This window comes from Protomyctophum bolini, assembly GCF_963924005.1.
Source record: "Protomyctophum bolini genome assembly, chromosome: 9".
Taxonomy (NCBI): Eukaryota; Metazoa; Chordata; class Actinopteri; order Myctophiformes; family Myctophidae; genus Protomyctophum; species Protomyctophum bolini.
In genome coordinates, this window is record NC_137870.1 from 15135437 (window position 1) to 15160490 (window position 25054).

Below are 25054 nucleotides of genomic sequence, written 5' to 3' on the forward strand. Positions count from 1 at the left end.
TCATAATGACCAGTTAAAGCTTACAATAGACCTTGTACGATAATGAAATTTGCCTTTGTTAGCCACAATGGGATGAATACATGAAGTTACATGTAGGCCTACACTTTAATATAGTTATGATGCTGCCTGGGAGGAATAGAGAGACAGCTAGAGAGACATCAGTGTGAGAGATGTTTTTTTTGGGGGGGGGGTATCGGGTTAGCAGCAGTGACAGGTGCGCAGGCGTGTGTGGAGTTCGGTTTCACACTGAGAAAGGTCCAGAAAACTGCAAATACTTTACACTAAATACAGCGGTTCTCAAACTTACAAACTTCTCTTAAAAGGAACAAATGAGTGTCCATTTGGGTGAATCCATTTGGTTCCATTTGTACACTCTCAGAGTTGCAGCAGCATACTGTACATGTAATGTAAGGGTCCATTTGGAACCATCTGAAGGACCCCTGAGGATCCCAGCACCCCAGCAGTATCAGAGTAGTGCTGGATGATATGGATATTTGACCATTTGTAAAATGACAATCTCACAAAACGTGCGTTGTGAGCTTGTAGATCGGCTATTTTGGGCATGTTTGACAATTTATTAAAAGAAAGTATAAAATAGCGCTGATTTGTATTTTGTAGTTAACATTAACATATACTGTATTTGTATGTATCTGTCAAAACACAGACAACTATATTTCCATTTCAAAGACTTTTTTTTGTTTTCCAGTTCAGGTACAGCAGATTAAATACAAAAAATATATATATATCGAAGATGACTGACATGGAAACATAGCTTTTTCAGAAAGCTGTCAGGATGTAGAAGACATTTTTAGAATCTGATCTCAGGTCAGAATGGGTTAACACAAACCTTCTGTTCTGGCTGGCCCTCCCTGGCACAAAACCTTTTCAGATGAGGCCCTGCGGCCAAATACATATCACCTGGGGGTCCTTGGTACGAAAACATGTGAGAACCAACCACGTGATGTAAGCAACAGCAGCAGAATGCAGAAGCTATAATCAGATTAACAATGGGTGTGTTCAGTTGTGTGATTATGGAAACATTGACCAGTGGACACACCCATGGCTTGGGCACACAGTGGCACACCTATATCTAACACACCTAAAAAGGTCTTGTTTGAAAGTGGTTAAAATCATACAGTCCATCAGGGTGGCTCATAGCTGAATGGGTAGAGAGTTTGTCTGGGAATCATCCCTGGTTCGCGTCCCACCCCACTCTCTGCAATAACTTTAAAAGTGTTGATGGGCAAGACACTTAAACATCTGAGCAGCCATGACCTGAGTGAAGCCTACAAACTATAAAGGTCTCCCTCTCTTTACTTTATTTGTTCATGAGCACATTAATTAACACTGAATGCATGGCCTACGTAGCTTCACTGTACTTAAGTTTACTGTGCTGTATGTCATCATATGCCATCATATAGTCCAAGTGCAGGCAAGTTGTTTTGTTTGCAGTACTACCTCCTGGTGCCTGGTAGTCCTTTAGCCTCAGTGGATTGCTACCTGCTGAGTGCTGACCCATTTTGTATCTTTGTCTTTATCAGTATTAGTAGTATTTATTTTTCTAGAATTCGTCTCCTTTTTCTGTAGCCTGTCTTCTATCTCCTTTCCTGCTGTAACCATTGGCAACTGAATTGCCCCAGTGCGATTATCAATAGGTCTAACTGGAGGCTAAATCAACAGAAAACCAATAAGATGAGGTTACAATAATCACGTTATTGTTGTGTATAGTGTTCAGTGTTTCCCAACCTAGGGTCCGTCGGTCCGAGGACCGCCAGGGGTCCTTGAGGAGTTACGGGGCTGACAACGCATTTACACAACACTGAGTAGGATATAGCTTTATCCCAATTTTATTAAAAAAAACAAATAAAAATAAAGTCATATCAAATGGGGGTCTTTTGCCAAATACATTTCAAACTGGGGGTCCTTGAAATGACAAAGGTTGAGAATCACTAATAAGTTACCTACATTAATAGGCCTACATTACAATAAACTAGCATTGGCCGTGTGTCATGACATGATGACATTTGACTGACATGTACAGAATAATCACAGAGGAAATGATCAAAAGGCAGGTTGTTTGTGTGATTTAGATGTTCAGTTCATGACGAACACTGGTGGTGTTGTCATGGTGTGGTGTTGAAACGGAGCAGGCTTGTGATTTCCAGTGGTGTAATGTAACTAAGTACTCTAGTATACTGTACATAAAGGATAATTTCGTGATAGAAGGCTTTTTCACCTTTAGTTGCAGTTGTTTAGTTTGTGCAAAAACGCATTTTTGGCTATTTCCTGCACTACCCGACCATAAGCCCTCAATGGGGCATTGGGTTTTAGTGCTAATTCGCTCATTTCCATCGCTCGAAAATCAATCTTCTCCATAATGTCAACGGTATGTTAAGCATCACACTTTAGGCCTACTTCATAGTAACGCTGTTGCCGTGTTTCAGCCGTAAAGTGTGAACTCTCATCTATCGTACTTCTTTACTCCATCTCCCAGACAACATTTTACTTTGACTCCACTACAATTATTTGAAAACTGTATAGTAGTTACTTTGTACATTTTGATTATTATTACAAAATGTAGAATAACCACTTCAGCCCTATTTAAACTTTAGCTATTTGAAAATAGCCAATCTACAACCTCACAGCGCATCGCAACACACTGATGTGATCTTATAGATCTGCTATTTTCAAAAGATTGTTTAATCAATTGAAGCCTATAGGCCTATAAGGTATGAAACTGTATATTCTGGATAATGAGTAGCCTACTTTTACTTCCTAGCCTACTTTTGTACTTTTACTCAAGTTTTATCACCAGACTTTTACTTGTAACAGTGTTTCTACTTTGCATTATTGACACTTTTACTTAAGTAAAGAAATGTGAGTACTTTTCCACCACTGGTGCTTTCTGGCACAACATCAAAGAGCGTCTTTCAACCTGTGGTTGAGTGTGATGATGATAGCTAGGTTATTACCTCCACTGTCTGCAGCACTGTCTGAACACGCATAGATAGATAGAGACAATTATTTGCCAATTATTCGCATGGTGATGTCTTTTTTACCCTGCTGTATATCTACAGTACTTGTTCTTTGCCCTGTAATCAGTATCTTAATTGCTGCATTGCCTTTGGCAACTAAATGGCCCTCACAGGATCAATAATGGTGTTATTGCGACTGCAGGTCGCATTTATTACAAGCCCTCCATCGGCGTCCCCAGTCATCTCGGTTCTCCAAACATCTGGCCAGCTCATTTGTGCTTTCTGCGCCAACATCCTTCTTTAGTACGTCCACATAGGTAGGTGTGGGACGTCCTCTCGATCGATGCCTGTGTGTTGGTTCCCACAGTGCAAGCTTTTTGGCCGGGAGTTATTGGCGTCGGTGGCAGTGGCCAGCTAGTCTCATCCTCCTTACTGCTATCTTCTCTGATGTCTCCCTTTTGACTGATACCTGTCCATTCAAACTCTAGATGGGCCTGCCTCAAAGTTATTACATGCTCCAGTCCTTATATGGCCAGTACAGAATTAATTCCATGTTGATCTGACCCCCCCCCATGCCAAAGCGCTCGCCCAGCAGTCTACTGTCAACAAGGCGGATGCGGGCTTTTCGCTTCTTAGGCGTCTTACTGGTCTCATACTAGCTCTATATTATGATAGCAATCATTGCTCCATATCTGCTGGCCTAACACCATCAGCAACAAAGAACTGCGGCCACATACTGACCAAAAACCAGCAGAGGAAGAGATCCTCAAACAGCGTTTGAGCCACAGCACACTCTCCGTAAACCGACCTGAAACTTAGAGATAGGGTGAAAAGGAGCCAGCTTAGGTGGTTTAATTACTTTGGTGCTTCCTTGATGCATGTCCCACTGGGAGGAGAGCTGCAGATGGAGTTTTTACATTGACTCAATTCAATTCAATTCAAAGGGCTTTATTGGCATGAGAAAACGTACGTTTACATTGCCAAAGCAGAAAGAACAATACAACAATACTACAATCAAAACAAAATGATGTACATTTGAAGGTCAGAATCTTCAATAGATCAAATTATATGTACCATGGTCACTCAATGCAGGTATAGTGCAGGAATATACACAATGATTAGTCTTTAGGGTGGTTGTGTTCCATTTGATATCCTTCTCCTATCACAGCAACTCACAAATCTTGCTGCTGTGTTTGCACATTGTTGTACTTCGCCCAGCAGATATGGGAGTTTTTTGTCATTGGTCATGTTTTCAAAATATCTGTGGGAAGTATGTGTCTCTGACTCTCTGATGTCTTGGTACAATGGACAGATGGTTAGGAAGTGTAGCTCGGTTTCCACTTCATTTTGTGTGCAGTGGGTGCATAGTCTGTCTTCTCTCGGGATACAGGTCTGCCTATGACGGCCTTTCTCGATTGCGAGACTGTGCTCACTGAGTCTGTACCTAGTTAAGATTTTTCTTTGTTTTGGGTCGGTCACGGTGCTCAGGTATTCTGCCACTGTGTATTCTCTGTTTAGGGCCAGATAGCATTCTAGTTTACTCTGCTTTTGTGTTGCTTCTTTCCAATGTGTGAGATAGTTTTCCTTTTGCTGTTTTATAATTTGGTTTAGTCCAATGGGTTTTCTATCTCGTGGCTCTGTTTGTGTTTGTGCCCGGAGTTCCAGGGCCAGATGGCTGAGGGGGCATCTCTCTAGAGTTTCACTGTGTGTGAGTGCCTTTTTATGGAGTGCATCTAGGTCACTTTCTTTTAGGTGGTTGTAGAACTTTGGTGCTCTCTTTTTTATTTTGATTATGAGTTGGTATCGTCCTAATTCTGCCCTGCATGCATTATTTGGTGTTTTTCGCTGGGTACGGAGAATGGATTTGCAGAGTTCTGTGTGTAGGGTCTCGGTTTGGTGTTTATCCCATTTTTCAAGATCATGGTTTGCTAATGGTCCCCAGATCTCGCAACCATAGAGGGAAATTGGTTCTATCACAGAGTCCAGTATTTTAAGCCAGGTTTTAATTGGGATGTCTATTTTTATGTTTCTTTTGATGGCATAGAATGCCCTGACTCACTGGCCTTGGAACGCCTCGGGATCCCCCAGGAGGAAGTTACTAATGTTGCTCTGGAGATATCTGGAGGTCTCTGGTGGAGCTGTTGCACCGCGACCCGACTACGGATAAGCGGTTAAAGATGGATGGATCATATGGATGGATATAAAGTCATGATACAATAACTATACAACTATACACAACATCAGATTACCAACAGAAAACATTAAAGACTTCAGCATCAGCAGATTTTTTCTTTTTTGTTTTGTTAGGTACATTGTTTTAATGTACTGCTTGGCCTCAATCTCAAATACAATGAAAAAAGTTTTGGAATGACTAAATTTGGATTTACAACTGCTCTAGTCTACCCAGTACCCCCACCCATTAAGTATGTGGGGCGTCATGAAACCTGTCTGACAGGGTGGGATATGGCTGAGAGGAGGAGCCTGCACCCCCACCCCCCTCTTTGTTCACGGTCGAGTATAGACACGAGTGAGTGAGCTTGAAGAGAACTTCAGTTCAGTTATTGTTTTCTAACAACAACAACAACGATCCATCATTCATCATGGCCTCCGCTTGTATCCTATGTATCCTTGGAGTCCTATTTGCGCGTTCTTCTGGCAGTTCCGACGCACAGACTTACGCACAGTTGAGCGGCTCCTCTGCCGTGCGCTCCGTGTGCAAACCGATCCCCAGCACCTTCTCCCTGTGCCACGGCGTCGGATACCGACAGATGCGGGTTCCCAACCTGCTGGACCACACCTCGCTACGGGAGGCGCAACAGCAGTCTGCCTCCTGGCTGCCACTGATCTCCAAGCTGTGCCACAGGTAGCCTACCGTCCGTTAAGGATGTAATCTACTATCTAGCATTAAACACATAGGCTACCAGGCTATTGTTTACTTGGTGTTCAATGTACAGATTCTTATTTCTTTCGATGGTAGCCGGGAGGGATACTGTAGCCTTTTGGTTTACGATCCTATAGTTTATTGAGACAATAACAGTTAAGAGCGTCTGCTAAATGCTTAAATTGTAATGAGAGTTTTTCTTCCTTCTTTCTTGTTTTCGTAAGTAGCCAAATTGTAGAAAATATGCCTACACTGTCTAAAACCCTGTTGCTATTCACATTTTAAGTAGGATAGTTTTGTCAAAAGTGGTACGAATCCTAAGATTATCTACAAGCTAATACATTTTGTCATAATGTCACACTTTGTGAGATTTAAGATCTTAGTTTTGAATTGACAGAGTAGCCTAAAGCAGGGCATAATTGGTGAATGTATGTTTTGGCCTCTATGAAGTAATATAGCAGATCAGATCATAGCCTAAGATTTAGACTAGATGTTTTTATCGATTCTGACAGTGACGATGTCAGAATCGATAAATACATCCTAAATCTTGGACTAAGCAAATCAGTTTTCAATAACTGCAGTCGACTCGGGAAGGTTTGCCTCTGAGCCTGATCTGAGACTACTAGTGGAGTGGAAATGTAGCAGCCTACCTCAGCTCTAGTCTAATTAATGCCTTTACCTTTTTTGCAAGACACAAAACTACACAACAGGGTTTCTGAAGAAGTCTCAAAGTAGCTTGGCTACAGGTACTTAAAAGACAAAAACTGATCAAGTCTTAAATTGTTTGAAATCACAAACATAATCCTGTAGTATTATACATTTTAACGAAACAAAAAACAAGAGAAACCTAGCAAAACACTATAAAACCAAACACAAATGATTACTTTAGCTCTGTTCTCACTCAACATTTTAGGAGTAGGCTACATTAGTAAGCATTAGCAACACAAAAGCACAGGCTTGTCCCCAGATTGCTGGTACTTAGGTTATACAATAGATAAACTAATCAGGTGCTAAACAGACTAGCAGGGGGTTTCATGGCATTCCTGGCACTTAATGAACAGAACAATAGACAATATGACCTCCCTGTAATGTAGGCTATATAAACATCACACTTTTTTGTTGTTGTTTAATTGGTCTTACAATTATGTTAATAAAAAGGCATACATTTTACATACACCTACAGAAACCCTGAGTACAATACTTGAGTATATGTACAATTTGTTGTATTTTTATGTTATATACCCCAGTGGTTCTCAGACTTTGCAGCCATCCTGATAAGCACTTGTTGTAGAAGTTGATGATTAGATTTAGTTGGTTCCGCAGATAAATATTGTGAAAATAGTGGATCTACATAATTATGTAGATCAGCAACACACACACACACACACACACACACACACACACACACACACACCAATATACGGTATACCAATCATCAAAATAACATCAATTTACTTTTGCACCACCAGGGACACCAAGAAGTTCCTGTGCTCCCTCTTTGCCCCTGTGTGTCTGGCGGAGCTGAGTGGAGCCGTGATGCCGTGCAGGTCTCTGTGCGAGGTGGTCCGAGATGGATGTGTGCCCGTAATGAACGCCTTCGGGTTCCCCTGGCCCGACATGTTCAACTGCTCCAGGTTCCCCCAGGACACCGACCTCTGCATCCCACAGACCGGGGAGCTGGAGACGCCTAGGACACAGGAGGCCACGCACGAGGAGGCGTCCAAAGGTTTGTGCTATTGTTTTTTAACTACTTAAACCCCATATGGTTCCCCGGTGTCCTTCAGGGCTCTACACGAGTGTATTTTCTGTTGGCTGTTATTGTGAGGATGGCTTTCGCCGAAAATAGCCGATCAACTAATCTGAGCCATCCCCAGGCCACAATATACAGTAGATGCTGGGGTTTAACACTACTAGCATGACTGGTGGTTAATGTGCAGTAGGCCTAAGAAGTGACACACTTTTGTTAAACTACTAGTGTTAATAAAGGTGCTATATAAAAGCACCATTTACCATTTATTTAGAATATAGAGCTTAAACTTTTTTTCAATCCTACAGGAACTGTGATCTGTGATGCTTGCAGTCTGGCCGCTGAGGGAGAGACTGACATCAAGGACAACTTCTGCCAAAGTCCATATGGTGAGAGAAGTCAGCGCCCTCCATCAATAATGTTTGTTTTACATGAATTCGGTGGCATGCTTTTGTCAAAATACAGATTAAACTGTTCATTTTCTGCTGTTTCAGAGCGCAGATACAAATCACATATTCAAAATGACATATAGGTGTTGAACATGGCCTTGCAATGAATGAATGTCATGTTCAACATGTGTCTTCAAGAACAGTGTTTCATGTCTCATGTTTAGAAAAACATAACATCCTTAGTGTCCGCGTATACATTTGTAACATTTTTACACTTCCAAGCTTAATTAACACTGTGTATCAAACACATATATGTATATTTGTGCTGAAGAAAATCACTAACTAGTTTGTTATACCAGTGTTAGGGTCCTTGAGTGGGTTCCAGATGGTCCCCAGCAAAATTAGTAAATACATTTGTTAATAAAAATGTATACACACTGGCTATTTGAAGATAGCCGATCTACAAGCTCACAACGCGTCGTGCATTGCAAACTCCTGCAATTTTCCATTTTTGGGATGTTTTTGAAACATTTTAACAACAACAATCTTGTATGGGGGATCCTTGGCACAAAATAGGTGTCTATGGTGGTCCTTGAAATAAAAAGTTTTGAGAACCACTGCTCTAACCGCCCCTCCCCCTTCTCCTCTCGCAGCGTTCAAGTTACGACTGGGCAGTGTGTCCGTGGTGGGCGGAGACCGCCAGCTGGTGCCCCTGGGCCGCAGCCGCATCCTGAGGTGGGCCGGAGGCGGAGCAGAAAGAGCCGAGGGGGTCGGAGGGGCCATGGCCCACAATGCCCTCTGGCTGCCCGAGGGGGGCGCCTGCATCTGCCCCGGCCTGGACGACACCATGGAGGCCGGAGGAGCGGCGGAGGAGAGGCGGCGGAGGAATTCAGGAAGGAAAGAGGAAGGGGAGAAGGCCGCACCCCTCGCAGGGGGATGGTTCCTGGGCTTGGCTAAGGCTGACGAGGGACGCCTTGTGTTGAGCAGGCTGGTGAGATGGACCAGAGGGGACAGAGAGCTGAAGAAGTTCATCAGGGCTCTGTTAAGACAGCCATGCTCAGTGCTATAGGTGGATACACATCATCAGCCATTGACATTTTGTCATATTCACTGACAGCGGCTGTTACTGGTGGTTCATATAGTGACCAATAGCTTGAGATCCTATGTAACTAATTGTTATTAGTGACAAGTATCTTGGGATTCTTACTGTAACCTTCTGAAGTATGAATCGAGTCGACAGATTACATTTTAACTTTTCTAGATGATGTAAGATAATGATTTATCTTACCTCACAACATTTGACATCAACATTTGGCATTTGCAGCTCAACTATGCACACTTCTAGGCTGCTTTCATTATCTATTGTGCCAAGTAAGTTGTAACTAGAGAGAGGAGTCTGAAAACAATCCCTAGGTTCCGTTTCCGTACTGCGTCGATGCTGTGGAATAGTTGCATGAGAGCCAACACCTTGATCCGCAGACATCCATTATGTGCTGGCTACTTCTTCATTCCCATTGCATTATTGAGCTTTGCACCTAAAAGACTATTCATCTAATCTGGAGTGCTGTGGGTTTTTCAGATATTTTCTCTTAGTAATAATAAACTAGGAAGAAGCTTTAATGCAACCTCCGATTTCTGTCAATAACTGGTGCTGCTGAGGTCTATTATCACATTCAAGAGAACAGTCTGCAACCATGCGTTTTTCAACAGACTTACTGAATAAATACAATAGCTATTAGCAGCCTTTGTATCATGGTGCAGACAATGCATTTCAAAGCACCCAGAGCGATATTAAATATGTAGGTTACCCAAAAATACCTTTTTTCTATCAATTACACTCCCCATGAAGATTATTTTTTTCGCATTCCTGAGCCAATAATGTCTCCGGTCTCTTACTGACCGATGGTGACCCGGTCATCAAATTATTGACTTAGGAATGTGACAAAAATACCCACTTCTTGGACATTTGGTGCATACAATCATGCCATTAAGCTCAGGACACTATTTCTTTGTACATGGTATTGAATATTGATCATTTGAAAACAATGTTTGCAGTATTTTGAGTGTATACTGTATATCATGTCTTGTATATACTTAAATCTAGTTACTGTAGATATGTCTCACGAAGAGTTTGTGTTGAACTACAGTAGATTACAATAAAAATGTGTACAGAAAATAAAGCAGACTTGAATGTTATATTGAGACTATTGTTAACCCATTAAAACCAGGAAAGTCTGTGGCATTTTAACAAGCACGACACAAAGTGATGCGCTGAGTTTGTCAGTCTGAAAGTAACCTCTAGTCTAAATATACTGTGTATTATTTTAGAATGATGAGCCAAATATCATTGCTTTGGTTTCGTTACAATTACTTTATTAGAATATTAGTCAACCAGCGCCTCTCCCAAAATGCACAGACACACAATTATTTAACACACAGTTTTTATGTTTAAAGTCTTTAATTAATGCATTATTAAAAGAACAAAACAAGATCTTAAAACCTTTTTGGTGCTAGCCTAAGAAATGACAAACATAATCCAGGTAGTATTATACATTTTAACGTAAAACTAAAACAAAAAACAGAAACCTAACAAACGCCAAGACCACACTGCAAACAAAAAGCCCAAACTGAACGTGTGGTTGAAAAGTCATCAGAGCCTTGCAGATCTTCCCTTTACAGACCTAGGACAGGTTCTCTCTGTCTCCCTGTCCACACATACTCTTATGCTCTCGCCCCATAGAGCACAAATACCATAAACAAAAGAAAAACAAATAAATAAATCATTTAAGGTAATCTGTGGCTGGACAGTGGGAGACGATCACGCTGCAATGGCAGTTATTTTCTGATCCACTCTGAATGAACAACTTGTTACACTCTCAAGCTTTTTAAAAAGCTAACAAAGCTGGGATTCTGAAAGTGTTTTTCTTTTAATAAAAATCTTTTCAATCCCAAGACCTCAAGCCAATCCTGAACAAAGTCCTCCCTACTAAGGAGACCTTATAGGGTACATACAATCCATTTCAGGCTCATGTTCTTTATTTGTATTCGAACGAACCACAATAATCTGTACAAAGAAGGCATCAAAAAACGCTATTCAATATGTTGTCCGGCCCCTGCAACCTCCCACCTGCAACCCCTTGTTGACCTGCTGTCACCACTGCAATTAAATATGTGAAGTTATGGGATATGGATACAAGGGGCTGACAGATTAATTAGTTTGAGCTAGAAAAAGTGAAGATGCATCGTTTCGATCTATGTAAACTCAGGCAAGGTGTCCAAAATCGTGTTTAAACCGCCCGCCCGCCCCCTCCAATTGGCACAGATTGGCCTATCTTTACATCCCTCACTCAGCAAAGACTGGCTGCGTAGAGCACTAGATGTCACCTCAAACGGGACAACTATTGGCTGTCTAGAATACAACATGAACAAGGTGTCTCAGTGCTAATCACATCTACAATAAATCTTCCACTTGGATGAGCCAAATTAGTCAAAATTGAATGACTCCATACTTCAAATACGTGCGTAGTAAAAATATCCAACCTACAAGCACACAATGCATCATGGCACACTATGAGCTTGTAGATCTGTCATTTTCACTAATGTTTGCATATTATGACCCAGAATAAGGGATGCTAGGGCTTGTGGTGATGTGGTTTGTGTATATTTCTGTATGCAGGATTGCCAGATTCCTCCTTCAAGTCTTGATTGCCATGTATTGTCAAAGACAGGAACAGGATTAGAGCAACTCCCAAAATGACTTAAAAAGTGACCAAATTTGATTGCCTCAATTTCCTTTTTTCTCCTTTGCTGCTTTAGGGCAAATAATGGGTGGATAGTGTCATCAGAAAATATAATCAGATATTAGACATCCACAAGTGATCAATAATTGTGTAGCCCCAGTCTAATTTTGTCATCACAATCCTGATTAACGTCCTAACATTTAACGAATGAATATTTATTTACCAACCAGAATGTATATCCTGGCTAACAGTGACTAGAAGTCCAAAACCAATTCTTCTGTAATGTAAATTCTGTATTATTCTAAATTGTGTATTCATTTATGTAAAGCTGTGTTACTTGCCCGTTTATGCAGCTAAACAAAAGGCTCGGTTCGCTTCTTTGTGAAGCAAGAGCCTACCGCAGCATGCTTTAGGGTGATTTATTATCATATTCAGTCATGTGAAACATCATAGAAATTATACAATTTGAAAAACCAAGGCTGCCTGACAACCCTTAATCTATGAGCATCTGTAAAGCTACAATCCCTAATTTCCATGTCCGTTGCGTCTCTCTCCAAACAGAGAGATAATTGCAACGATGTCCAAACTAACTTCTTCAAATAACTTTACGGACATGTCAACCTGGGGTCCTACCAAACATCTGGGTCTGAATGTCTCAATAGAAAAGTAGGGAGACCACCTCCAACCAATGAAGATATGCTAGTTATATTATACCATACAGATTGGTTAAAACGTTTTATTCATTTAAAATAAGTTCTGGATTGTAGCTTTAGACACTTGACAGGCATGTCCGTTAATGAAGATGGATAAATAGTGATTTCAGTTCCTGGGAGAGGTATGAGACGAGTGGTGGCAAGGATATGCAGGCCTGAGACACTGAATCAGGGGATGGCAAACTGAACAACCAGCTCTTCTTTCGCGTCCACCTTGATCTGAGATATTGCACTGTATGCATACGCTGCTATCTTGGACACCTGTAAGAAAAGAAAAAAGCGTGGTAATCACTGTGAGGTTTGCCAAAACCAAACATGCATTAAAAAAAAGTTTCTACTATACGGCCACCCACAATGTGGAATGACGTTTTACAGAAAGTCATGAACGATCTCAACTCCCTAACGAAACTCAAAATAGCTGATGTACAAACTTGCAGCGTAGCACTTGTGCGGTTAAATTATCGTAATGCAATATTAACTATTTTCGCTGGGGGCCCCCTTAAGTGTCTTGCTCATGGACACCTCAACCCATTGCTGAGGTCTGGAATCGAACCTCGGACCTTCGGTTTCCCAGACAGCATCTCCAAACATTCAACCATGGGCACTTCGCTTGTTCTGTTTCTTACTTTAGTTAGTTTTTTCCGTACCACGAATGTTAAGAATGTGATTTAGACATAATGTTGTTTAGATAGATTCACTTTAGATAAAAGCATCTGCTAAAATGCATCTCAAAAGAGTTAAGTATAACCGACAGTGTCTGCATTTATAAAACGTGTTAACATTCACCTGCTGAACATCTGAATATGGCACCAGATCACTGGCCAGCACTTGGTGTGGCTGGCTGGTGAGAGAGGGCAGGGCATGGGCCTTCTTCTGCGGCATAGTGTTGATCAGCACTGCCAGCTTTGTACTGAAAGACAAACATACAAAACAAAAGCTTTACCCAAACAGAACCGGCATGTTATTTTTATTAACCTAGTTTGTTTAAAGTGCACATTGTAAATTCTTTGCATGAATTTTCACGATTTTTCAAATATAGCAGATCTACAAGCTTGTATATCTATTTTTGAATAGCCAAATGACACAGATGTTTTCCCGGTGTGAGTGAGCATCCACATGCCTGTATTGCCTTGCTTTGTCCATATATTCATGCTGCTCCATCCCCTGAGAGTCTGCGGCCGAGACATCGATGATGTTCCTACAGACGGAGAAAGCAATCAATCAATCACATTGTCTATTCACTCTTTTGGTACATGACAGACAGACCATGGCCCTGAATTCACAGTATAGAGCAGTGGTTCCCAAAGTGGGGTACCTGAGGGAGTTCCAGGGGGTCCCCAGCTAAATGATAGTTTGGAACCAAATGGACACCTTATGGGTCTGTGACTCTGAGAGTGTACAAATGGAACCAAATGGACCCTAACTGGTCCATTTGGTTCCATTTGTACACTCTCAGAGTTACATTAACATTGATTTTACAATATAAACTGGGGTCTCAGAGATGCCATTAAATGGGGTCCGTAGCCTAATGCATGTCAAACTGGGGGTCCTTGAAATTAAACTGGTTGAGAATCACTGCTAGAGCCGTAAAATTCTTCTCTCATGGGGGTCCCTGGCATATGTTTTCAAATGGGGGTCAGCAGGCTAATTAGTGTCAATTTGGGGGTCCTTGACATGAAAAAGTTTGGGAAACACTGGTATAGAGAGCATGTCTTACAGTGCTGTCTTGGTGAGGATGGACGTCAGGAGAGCCTGTTCGTCTGTGCGTGCCGAGGGCACGTTGGCAGGACTCCAGTCGGTCCCGTTGGGGGGTTTACTGTCGGGGTTGGGATCGATCAAACGCTTATGCTCATCGTCTTGATCCTGCACAAACCACAAAACATTATTTATATTACAGTGAAAGAAAATGGAGGTTTTTAGATGTATGGTGGTCTCTGATATATACACAGTAGGTTCACGTTGTGCCTGTGTACAGGCCAGGGACATATCTGTCCTTGGGAGTTGTGTCCAAATACCCCATAGGGTATCTCTTGTCCTCGTTATTATTATTTTTACTTTCATTAGAGTAGAGCCGTCTCTTTACAGTAGCTTTATAACGGTTATACAGCCTGAATCCTTTTGTAATTTGTATATTACAAATGTCTGTATAATAATGAAACATTCTGTGAAAATATGTAATATTGAAATAATCAAACATATTGGGACAAGGTGTTCAATGTGTCATGGCTAAGACTGGTTACGAGTAGGGGTGGGTACCGAACCTCGGGACCAAGCATGTACCAAACCCAAAGTGCTTGGGTACCAGGCACTCATTACAATTTTGGTTCTCTCCATCGGTTCCCACAGACACGATGTCACACGCCATTTAATTATTTTCTACCCTTTTAATAGACGTGCAGGGCACAGAGCTGATCTACAAGCCTACACTGCGTTGCATCAGTGACGCATTGTGGGCTTGCAATGCAGATTGGCGGAGGCGGAGCTCTCTCTGCATGGAACTAGGCTCTTCTAGTCTACAGACGGACAGCTTTCCCAGCTTGCCCAGTCTAACTTTGAAGAGAGGGGGCGAAAAACAAGAAAAACAACAAATGATAGCCTACTTTGGTAGCCCTTGTGCATGCAAATTTCTGTTGGTAGCAAACCACAGAATGCAAGCCGCCTTTGTTTACAATGGTCCCTCCATTCGCACATCAGCAAACCCATTCTCACCTATCGGCCGGAGATGCACTCCCCCCCCCATTAGCGATGCTAATGAAGGCGAGTCAATCATTTAATCCACGCTAAACGCTGTGTGTGTTTGCGAACTTTGCGCGCTGCTCTTAAACATGCTTTTATTTGTTGTCAGTAGTTATAGCAGTAAGAGAAGTAGTCTACTCTACAACAGTATTGCCCTGGGTAAATTCAGAATAGATATATTTAAAATAAGGAAAACATAGCTCACTATATTATCCACAAATGGCTCAACTGTTGAATAAAGGAGGATAGGATGTTACACTATTCATTACATGTCTTAAATTGACATTGAGCTTTTTTGTTAAATAAACATTTGACCTCTTATTTATTTTATACCATTTTGGAACCGAAATAGGGAACCGTTAAAACTAAGTCAGTGCCACAGGACGCCTTCCCCTTTATGAACCGGACTCACACAAATCCTAACCATACCCATCCCTAGCCACGAGTGGCTCATCATCACACATTGCCTAATTTTAAGCTGTCTGTACTATGTTACGAAAGCCATCAATAAAAACATCTACAATGGGATCTATTGTGTTTTCACTGTTCTAGTTTTTTTTTTTTAATATATTTTTTATCCCACGATTTTGTAACCCATTTTTCACCCCTGTGTCAATCATCTACTGTGATCCTGGGCTCTACACACCCTCCGCCAACCTGGGGAGAGCAACGGACTTAACTCATGCTTCCTTCATGCTTGAGTGTCCAAGTTGCTCCTTTACACCTGACAGGGGGGAGTTTCCCTGGTTGGACGTAGCGCGTGGAAGGAACACGTTATTCCAACCAGTTCCTTTCCCCTCCATCAGGCGCCCCGGCTGGCCAGGGGGAGGCAGTTTAGAGACCAGGATTACTGCATGTTTTTGTGAGGGTACCTACCCTAGGGGACACGGGGAGAACATGCAAACTCCACACAGAAAGGCCCTTTTGCCAACCCCGCCTTCGGGTATGGGCACTGATGACGCGGAGGAGGAAACACGCCGCCAGCACCCACAGTGCCCCGAGCGGGAATCGAACCCAGGACCTTCTAGCTGTGAGGCGACAGCACTACCAACTGTGCCACCATGCCCCCGACACTGTTCTAGTTTTGATCCAGCAACCCAGAGCCTAGATTGGTATCAGAGATTTCTTGGTTTTACGTAGCCAGATGATCAGAGAGCTGTCTTAGGCGTAAACATTGTTTACAACAAACGTTGTAAACGCATATGTAAACATATGCGTTGTGACTCAGCCAACATGAGCCATGATGTCATAAGTTTTGCGGATTCGCCGTTTTGCCTGTTTATATGGAGACCATAGGAAACGGCGTTCTCAAAGATTTCCACTCTGGGAGGTTTCCACTTGCGCTTTCATCTCCTGAAAACGCCGTTCTCGTCTAAGGGACACCAGCTAATTATACTTTATTTTGCCGTTTCCTATGAACACCGTTCTCGTGTAAAGACCACCTTCGTCTCTTCTGATGCTTCTGGTATCATTGAAATTCAGTGAGTCAGAAAATTATAATATGGTCTCTGTCGGGTGGAAACCTCATGTCCAAAACGGTTGCTTTTCAGGATTCAAATTCAAAAGTAACAGATCTACAAGCGCAAAACACGTCGCTTGTGGATCTACTTGATGCTTTTGTGATGCTGTAGCATGATCAAGTAGCCGGGCATTAATAGTTTTCTCAGTGCATAAACTGAATCTTAACCTTAATCAGGTCTAAAACTCCAAATCAGATCCTGTGTAAGACATGACCTTTGCCATGATCTAAATGTCTCAATATAACAGGGAGACCAAATGCAACCACCCCAATTGTACAAGTTATATTACATAATCATACTCTACCATACAGATTGGACAAAATTACATTTTATTCGTTACATATTAGGGCTACTTTTAAAAGGAAAACATAAAATTGACTTTTCCCATTTTTGATTACACTACTAAAATCAAACCAACTACATCTAGTTTTATCCTGTCTTGATTATTGCCCAACAATTTGGTGCTCTATGCTCTGGGAGGAGTATTGTTGAGTGGATGCATGCTGCTAGCATACTGTGTTGGGTGAAAGTGGATAAAAGGTTGGCTGCCTTGTAGCCTTGTGACATTTCTGTTCCAACATCCATCATACTGGAAAACCTGCACATTTGTTGTGATACATACAACCCACCAATACTAGATATGGCTATGCCACCAGACAGGCTATGGGTGGTCACTTTCCTCCATCTTTATCAAGAACTAATGAGCTTGAGAAAACTGTAATGTATAGAGAAGGGACCCATTGGAATGGGCTCCCGCCACATATAATATAGTTACACAATACATAAAGCTTCAAAAAGAAAATGAAGGAAGCCGTAATCAATAAAGATTTGTTTAGTTGGCTTGTTTAATGTTTGAACTAAAGTGTAATTGGATAGTTTGTAATTTTGTGGCCAATAAACCAAAGAGTAATTATGCTTAAGTAATAATTCATAGAATGCAGTTTTGTCTATTGGTAGAATTCCATTGTATTAAGTTGATTGTTAAGTGTGAATGTTTGGACCGCAGGAAGAGTAGCCTTCACTGCAGTGAGGATTAATGGGGATCTGTATAAACATTAAACACCAAAAACAACATATACTGTAAGTTCTAGTAGTAGTAGTAGTAATAGACATGTAGTCATGATGTAGATCTGAAATGAAATGTACAGAATAATAATAATTATGATTGCATTTCATGTTCACATGTCTCCCGAGTCTGGTGGTGCATGAGTTATATTTCCAGAGTTCTAGTGATGGCATTTGTGCGCCACCATCATGTCATGTGACACACATACATCTGTGTGCAGTTGACAGACACAGGGCTGCAACTATAGACTATGAATGACCTGACCTGAAAGTAAAACCAATAGACATGTGATTTTGAAGTAGACAGGTATGCCTTGCCTTCTGAATCATGTACATTTGGTACTGTTGCTAAAGCCATATTATTATCACCCAGTAAGTATTATTATTTGTTTATAATTTTATTTATTATTATATCCTTAATGTGTACTGTCGCGTTAGGCCAGGCTCTTCAGAACATGCTTAGTTGTACCTGTATAAGAGTGAGAAATAACAAACCTCCATTTTCGTGAAATGGGTCACATTTTTACTGATCAAATATACTATAATGTACAATAACTAAATCCAATAGTAGTTGGTTATAGCCTTGGATTTAGATCATCATACCATGTATTGTACACATTTTGACATTTGTGCATTTAAAACAGATGTCAAACACCTATGATAGTCTTTATTGACCCAAGGCTAAATTAATTACAGTAGGCCTGGCCTATCATTATATTATAGGCAAGTTTGCTGCTAGCCGTAGCAGCAAACTGGCCTATCTAACATTAGGGTTTCTTCTGTCTGTCTGTGCCTTGGTTCCATTTGTACACTCCCAGAGTCAAAGGAACAGATTGACACTTGCAATCAAAGTGGTTGCATGGGCCCTTCCTTGTAGCATCTACTAGCAATCTGATGCTTCTATCTTCTATGTAAAAAATAACTAGCTTCCCAAAAATCTTAACAAAAATCAATCACATATCAGTTTCAGGTGCCGTAAGAACCCCTAAAACGCAACGATATCGATCGATAACATCTCCGATTAAAGCAAATTACACCCGAGGACTGGAGGAGGAAGGAGAAGTAGAAGGAATAAGAAGAAGTTGGAGGAACATGGGTAGCATTAGCATAGTTAGCATCACCATCATTACCTGCTCTGTGGTCTCGTTCTCGCTGCTGTAGCAGCAACCCATGGCGTCTGTCCTCCTCCTCCTCGTCCCACTACAACTACACCACCTACACTACAACCTACAGTCACTCCAGCTTCACGACAAACACACAGAGTTTGTATGTTTGTTTAAAGTGTGTGTTTTCTTGTAGTATTCTTCTCTTCCAGCTGAGTGTCACACAGAATGGAGCCGGGGAGCCACAGTCACATGACAGCAGCTGCTCTCTGGACGCATAAAGCAACAACACTGCGACGTCACGTCCGCTCTTTGAGATGCCACCGTCCCCCTTTTTGAAACTAGCTCCTATAGTCACTCGCCCTACATCTACACACCCTCTGGTTAACTGGTTTGAGTATAGATAAATAATACAGATGGCACTGGGTGGAAGGGGAATCCCAGTGCCGACTGCCGTCTCTATTTGTATATCTATGACTATGCTCAAACAGAGTGGAAGTGTGTAGAGCGAGTGGCGAGGACCTATAGTTTAAAAAAGGGCCCTTATGATGCCCAGATGCCCTTATCACGTGACAGTGGAACAACCATCTCTGGGCTGGCTCATAACAGAACATTAAACTGGTACCCTCACCCTGGTTCTTTGACTATATAGAAGTGTCTATTTGTACGTCTCTAAATGTTTTGATGAATTGTACATGGTGGACCCTCTTGTAAACAAGTGTGATGCTTAATTGGGTCGTCCACTCAGTTAACAGTCTTTGTATTGAGTTTGTGCTTGAAATGTACTGTAATTCTGCAAACTGTTAATACATATTTCAATCAATCAATCAATGGCCTGACCTGAACTGTCTGAACATGTATTTTCTGTATAGGCCTACTAAAGAGCTGGAGAGACAGGGACAATTCGATTCAATCTTTATTTCAGACTCAGGGTCCATATCACATACACAATGACAATATGCTACACAATAAAGAACAAAACAAAACGACAAATGACAATAATATATAGCAATGATTGATCAGAATTTTGCTATTTAAACATTTATTTTAATTTTTTAGGGGCAGGAGCCTATCTCCTGTTTCTGTAGCATGAGCCATGAGGCGGCTTGATGTACAATACAAGTAGCCTACACCCCCTGGACAGTGGACATGATCATGTACAAGTACACTCCCTGGACATGACACTAGTATATGTCGCAGGGACTTACCTCAATCGAACCAAGATCACCCAGTCACAGGGGCGAACTATTTTCCTGCCCTGCAATGGGAGGGATTTTGGCTTATAGTTTTAGACTGCGTCGGAGGGGCGCCATCTCAAGCGAACTTGAGCCGACTCAGCCCTGTCCCGAGTTGCGACCCGATAGGCACAGAATAGTAAATCCTCCCCCCCCCCCCTACAATGAACACAGCGTAGCGCTGAGTCCCTACTCCACTGACAGCCGTCTCCCATTTACAAGCCGCAGCGCTCCTTCCAGCCCCTCCCGTCGCGGGGCACAAAACAGGGTCGCGTCCCAGGGCGGACACTCTAACCACAAGGCCATTGAGCTGGTAAATGGCTATTATTATTAGTCATCTAAATCTGAAAAGTAACTAGTAACTAACGTTGTCAAATAAATGTAGTCAAGTAAAAAAGAAAATACTCAAGTAAAGTAAAAGTACCGTGAAATTGTACACATGCACAACACTTTAGTAAATATACTTAGTTACTATCGACCACTGCATAAAATAAAGTATTTTAGTAGTGTTAGTTCAAGTAGATGTCCTGTGAACTGGTGACTGTTGGATGGTTAATTTGCTGGGATCATGTCGATGCCAGATCTTTGCCATGGCCTTTTCCTGACCTGTTACAGCACTGAAATCCACCTTCTTCAAATATGACAAAACAGAGATGATATGAGACCTACACACGCAAACACACACACACACACACACACACACACACACACACACACACACACACACACACACACACACACACACACACACACACACACACACACAATGTGTTATCCATGGTCGTATACTGTGTTCTTCCACACAAGCACTGGGGCCAGAAAAAGTTTAAACTAATGTCGTTAAACCGGACCCCACTTTGAGAACCACTGATCTAAAGAGAGTGTAAAGAGCGTGTGAGAGGTTAGATATGTGCACCCTGTATCCTCGTCCCAATTATTTTATACAAATAAAAATAAAAATGTCAAGTCACAGATCACTTCACTGTAATACAGTTGTGCACAACCAGAGTAATAGATCTGTGTGTTCAATTTGGAGTATGAATGCTGTTGCGGTGCAGACTGTAGCTAGGTATGTAATATGAAACCGATCTCTGCTCCATTGAAGCACCTGCTAAAATCCTGTGCTGCTGCATGCTTGCTCAGTGCCTGTTACATGACACACACACACACACACACACACACACGCACAGTCGCACACATGCACGCGCGTGCGTGTGTGCGTGTGTATGCGAGCAATAATTGCAAACTCTCTCTGGAAACACTCTTTGCAGTGACACTCTTATCTCCCTATACATTGCCATATGACAAATAGCAGATGTACAAGCTTTTGTAACAAAACGGTCTCAACACACGTTGTGAGCTTGTAGAGCAGCTATTTGCACTACATTTGCATGACTCTTGTACGACGACGGCATTCAATTACAAAAAAACATTAAAAAGTTGAAATATGGCCTGGGCCATGGCTCAGTGCCGCGGTCCAGGCACCTTGGCCGGTAGTCCAAGTCTGGCAGTGTGCCGCGGGTTTGACTGCCTACTGCATGTCACCCCCCATCTCTCTCCCATTTCCTGTCAGCCTACTGTCTGTCCCTCTATAAAAAATATAAAATAAAAATATGGAGATACAGTACAAAGTTTCTGCTGTGTATCTATCTACCTGTATCCTGGTTGGTTCTCTATGAGGTTCCCATGCAGAGTGATGGTGTGGAGATGCACCAGTTCTCCCAACTTGTCCACCTCAGACAGACTACAGATGTTGTTTCCATGAAGATACAATACACGCAGCTCCCGTAGCTCACACAATACCTGGGGCACACGCACACGCGCACACACACACACACACACACACACACACACACACACACACACACACACACACACACACACACCTCAAGAAATCTATCAAGCACAATATAGTGTTTCCTCTGTGGATATGTAAATAGGCCATTCAATGAGGAATTACAGTCAGATGTATATGTCTAACAGTACAATATCTACAGTAAGAATATAGTAACAGGTTAGCTAGCTAGCTCTCTTATTTAAACGAAAAGAAAGAAAGAAAGAAAGAAAGAAAGAAAGAAAGAAAGAAAGAACGATGCAAAATGTAATCAATTGAAAAGGACAGGTTCACTGTGTGACATGCTGTAGTACTAGTATTAACTACAGCAAGAGACCTATGGACAATTCTAAAAATGATCTGCTATGTTATTGCTCAAACCTTTTCATGTCAAGAACCCCCACAATCATAATGTATTTGGCTGTGAAATAATAATAATAATAAATATTATATATTCAAAATGTGTCTGTTAAAAGACAGGTTCACTGTGTCTATATGTGTCCTGAAAAAACAGACTTACGGTGTCTATGTGTGACATGCTGTTAAAGGACAAGTCCAGCCAGGCGAGCTTCTGCGGTTCCGCCAGGAAGCAGCTGATGTTGTGAAGGAAGTTGCTCAGGTCAGCTATGTCGTTGTTGTTGAGACGCAGAGAGCCACACAGGTATTTGTTCTCCTTATTCTTCCTCAACGGACGCAGTCCAGCTCTGGGCTCCTGTGCATCTGGAACAGGGAAAGAAATGAACCATGTGCATGTGGTGTGTCTGTACTTACTGAAACACTCAGAATCCCAGCATTGTTGTGGGCCGGGGAAAGCTTTCACAAAAGAATAGCAGATGGTTAGCCTCTGCCCCAGCCTTACTCATCTGCAAAGAGAAAAACCTGGGCACGACCTATATTATACTAAGGCAGGGCATCGGATCGGTACTCAATACACAGGTTATGGGAATCCGTATCGGGAAGGAAAAACTGCTTTGCTATGTGTACATCTCTACCAACGGGCAACAAACAGGCACACCCCCCTCGTAGAGATGGAAACCAGGCTGTAACTGCCACCCCTTGTAGAGATGGAAACCAAGCTGTACCTGCCACCGACGTGATGCTTTGAAATGAGAAATCCACAGGAGCACTGTACATGTTCTACAGACTCCTCCAGACAGATGTGTGAGGACTGAGGAGACTCCAGACAGATGTTTAACCTGAGGACTGAGGAAACAGGAAATGGCATGAATTGTTTTTCTAGCTCAATGGATCTTAGAGTGTCATCCAGGGACCCTAATGGCCTATTCATATTCCAGTTTTAGGTGATAAGGTGCATTTTAGGTCACCGCGGCGTGCCGTCATGTTGTAGTTTTCGGTGGTCACCTAATCACCTATCTTCACTGTACTTACCTTAGTCCAGCACCAGACAGGAACTGGATGTGTGCTAGCCACCTACCTTTTACACCTAATCACCTAAAACTGGAGTATGAATAGGCCATTAGGGTCCCTGGATGACACTCTGAGATCCATCACTATCATGTCAGCTAAAGCTACAATGAGATGCATAGATGCATAGAGATGTTTATTCAGATTCACCAGTGGTGGAAAACTGGTCTGAAAACTGGTCCGACAGACCATTGCTCCGAAGGAGCATTGGTGCGCCGGGGGTCGGGAGAGGGTTGGGGTTAGGTTTAGGTGTGCTGCCCCGGGGGGAGGTTAGGGTTAGTGATGACCATTTCGCACTAAACCTATTTTTGTCTAATGGTCTTTCCAAGTGAAATGTAATGTAGCCTACATGTTTTTTAAATATCCAATTGTGTGTGTGTGTGTGTGTGTGTGTGTGTGTAGTGCATACAAAAACTTGTATATTGCTCTAGTGTAGCAATGTATAAACATTCAAGAGTGTTACCAGATTGGTTTAGCTATGCATGCGATGTCTTTGCTAACATCCCGAATACACCTGATGTTGTCTTTGTTGACACCAGTCACAAGGAGGTCCTGATTCTGGAGGTGGGCTGTGTCTTTGATTTGTATTTGTACATGGACCAGGCATTCCAAGATAAATATTCTAAGTATCAACCATTACTTGGAAGTATAACAAACTTGGGGTATCACTGTAGTCAGATTTGCCATACTGATATTCGGAAGCCTGGGCCATGTGCATAAACTGACCATGAGTGGCCTAAGAATAGCTGGCATGACAAAAAGCAAAGCCAAACAACCAAATACTGTTCTGTTTCGGCTGTTATAGGCAGTTTGTCTGTGTGGAGAAGGAGGTGCCATGTGTATCCTTTAAGTGAACATGAACTGTCAACCCCGTTATATTTGTTTCCTTGTAAAAATTAATTGTAATTTGTGGATTCAAATAAATAAATCGAAATGTGTGCGTGAGATCACGATCACGTGGGCTGGTAGATGTGCAAACTACAAAGTTTGGCGCTGATCAGTCCAGCCAGGCGTTTGCGAGTTTATAGACACAGACAGACACTCCGTTCTAAACTATTTGTCAAAAAAGAAATGTCGTGCGCTATGCACACTTACACAGAGAGCGGCCCAGAGTCGAACTACTTCAGCAGCAGCAACAACAACTGGTATCCAAGGAAACTAAACTGATGATGTATTGTAGCAATTGTAGTTTTAGTGATTTTGTAGTTTGTACACTTTCGGTTTAAATTAGGACTACAAAAACAATTTGTACTCGTTTTTTATTATTATTATTATCATTGGTAGTAGTAATATTGTTTGTATCGGTATTTATTTATTAAACTACCGGTAATATAATATAAACCCATGTAAACAACTGCAACCAAATCCCGCACATGCGCACACGCCTGGTTAACGACTTCCTTGGGCGTTCCGCCTTGTCGCTCAGATCTCCAAGCTCACAACCCGTCGCGTCCGATACGCCCCCACCAAATACTCTATGGCCCCCACTCTATGGATACGCCCCGTGAGCTTCTAGATCTGTTACATTCGACGCACTACACCGCCGTACGACGAGACGTCAGCCCCAATGAGGCTTTCAACCAATGACGTTTCACGGCGCTCGGACGTTCTTAATGCTGATTGGTCGGTTCCACAAATAGAGTGCAGGTTTGAATTCGCTGGCACTTCTCCTCTTTTGAATCAAAGCTAAG

The 25054-nt window shown here is 42.1% G+C and overlaps 3 protein-coding genes across 3 annotated transcripts; 1 reads left to right on the forward strand and 2 right to left on the reverse strand.

Moving 5' to 3' along the window:
• Positions 1 to 5491: 5491 nt before the first annotated feature.
• Positions 5492 to 9998, forward strand: sfrp2l (secreted frizzled-related protein 2 like). Its single transcript, XM_080771527.1, has 4 exons — positions 5492 to 5838; positions 7326 to 7582; positions 7912 to 7992; positions 8646 to 9998. Exons 1-4 carry the CDS (start codon positions 5576 to 5578, stop codon positions 9059 to 9061), a joined length of 1017 nt encoding a protein of 338 aa, XP_080627653.1. The 5' UTR covers positions 5492 to 5575; the 3' UTR covers positions 9062 to 9998.
• A 1782-nt stretch (positions 9999 to 11780) lies between these two features.
• lamtor1 (late endosomal/lysosomal adaptor, MAPK and MTOR activator 1) lies at positions 11781 to 19133 on the reverse strand. Its single transcript, XM_080772002.1, has 5 exons — positions 18897 to 19133; positions 14163 to 14308; positions 13566 to 13643; positions 13232 to 13355; positions 11781 to 12706 (listed from the first exon to the last, which is right to left on the reverse strand). The coding sequence occupies exons 1-5, from the start codon at positions 18936 to 18938 to the stop codon at positions 12614 to 12616; spliced, it is 483 nt and encodes a 160-aa protein (XP_080628128.1). The 5' UTR covers positions 18939 to 19133; the 3' UTR covers positions 11781 to 12613.
• Positions 19134 to 19767: 634 nt separating this feature from the next.
• On the reverse strand, positions 19768 to 24670 carry lrrc51 (leucine rich repeat containing 51). The gene is made up of 5 exons (XM_080773187.1): positions 24459 to 24670; positions 23021 to 23141; positions 22459 to 22658; positions 21759 to 21907; positions 19768 to 20769 (listed from the first exon to the last, which is right to left on the reverse strand). Exons 2-5 carry the CDS (start codon positions 23070 to 23072, stop codon positions 20619 to 20621), a joined length of 552 nt encoding a protein of 183 aa, XP_080629313.1. The 5' UTR covers positions 23073 to 23141; positions 24459 to 24670; the 3' UTR covers positions 19768 to 20618.
• Positions 24671 to 25054: the final 384 nt, after the last annotated feature.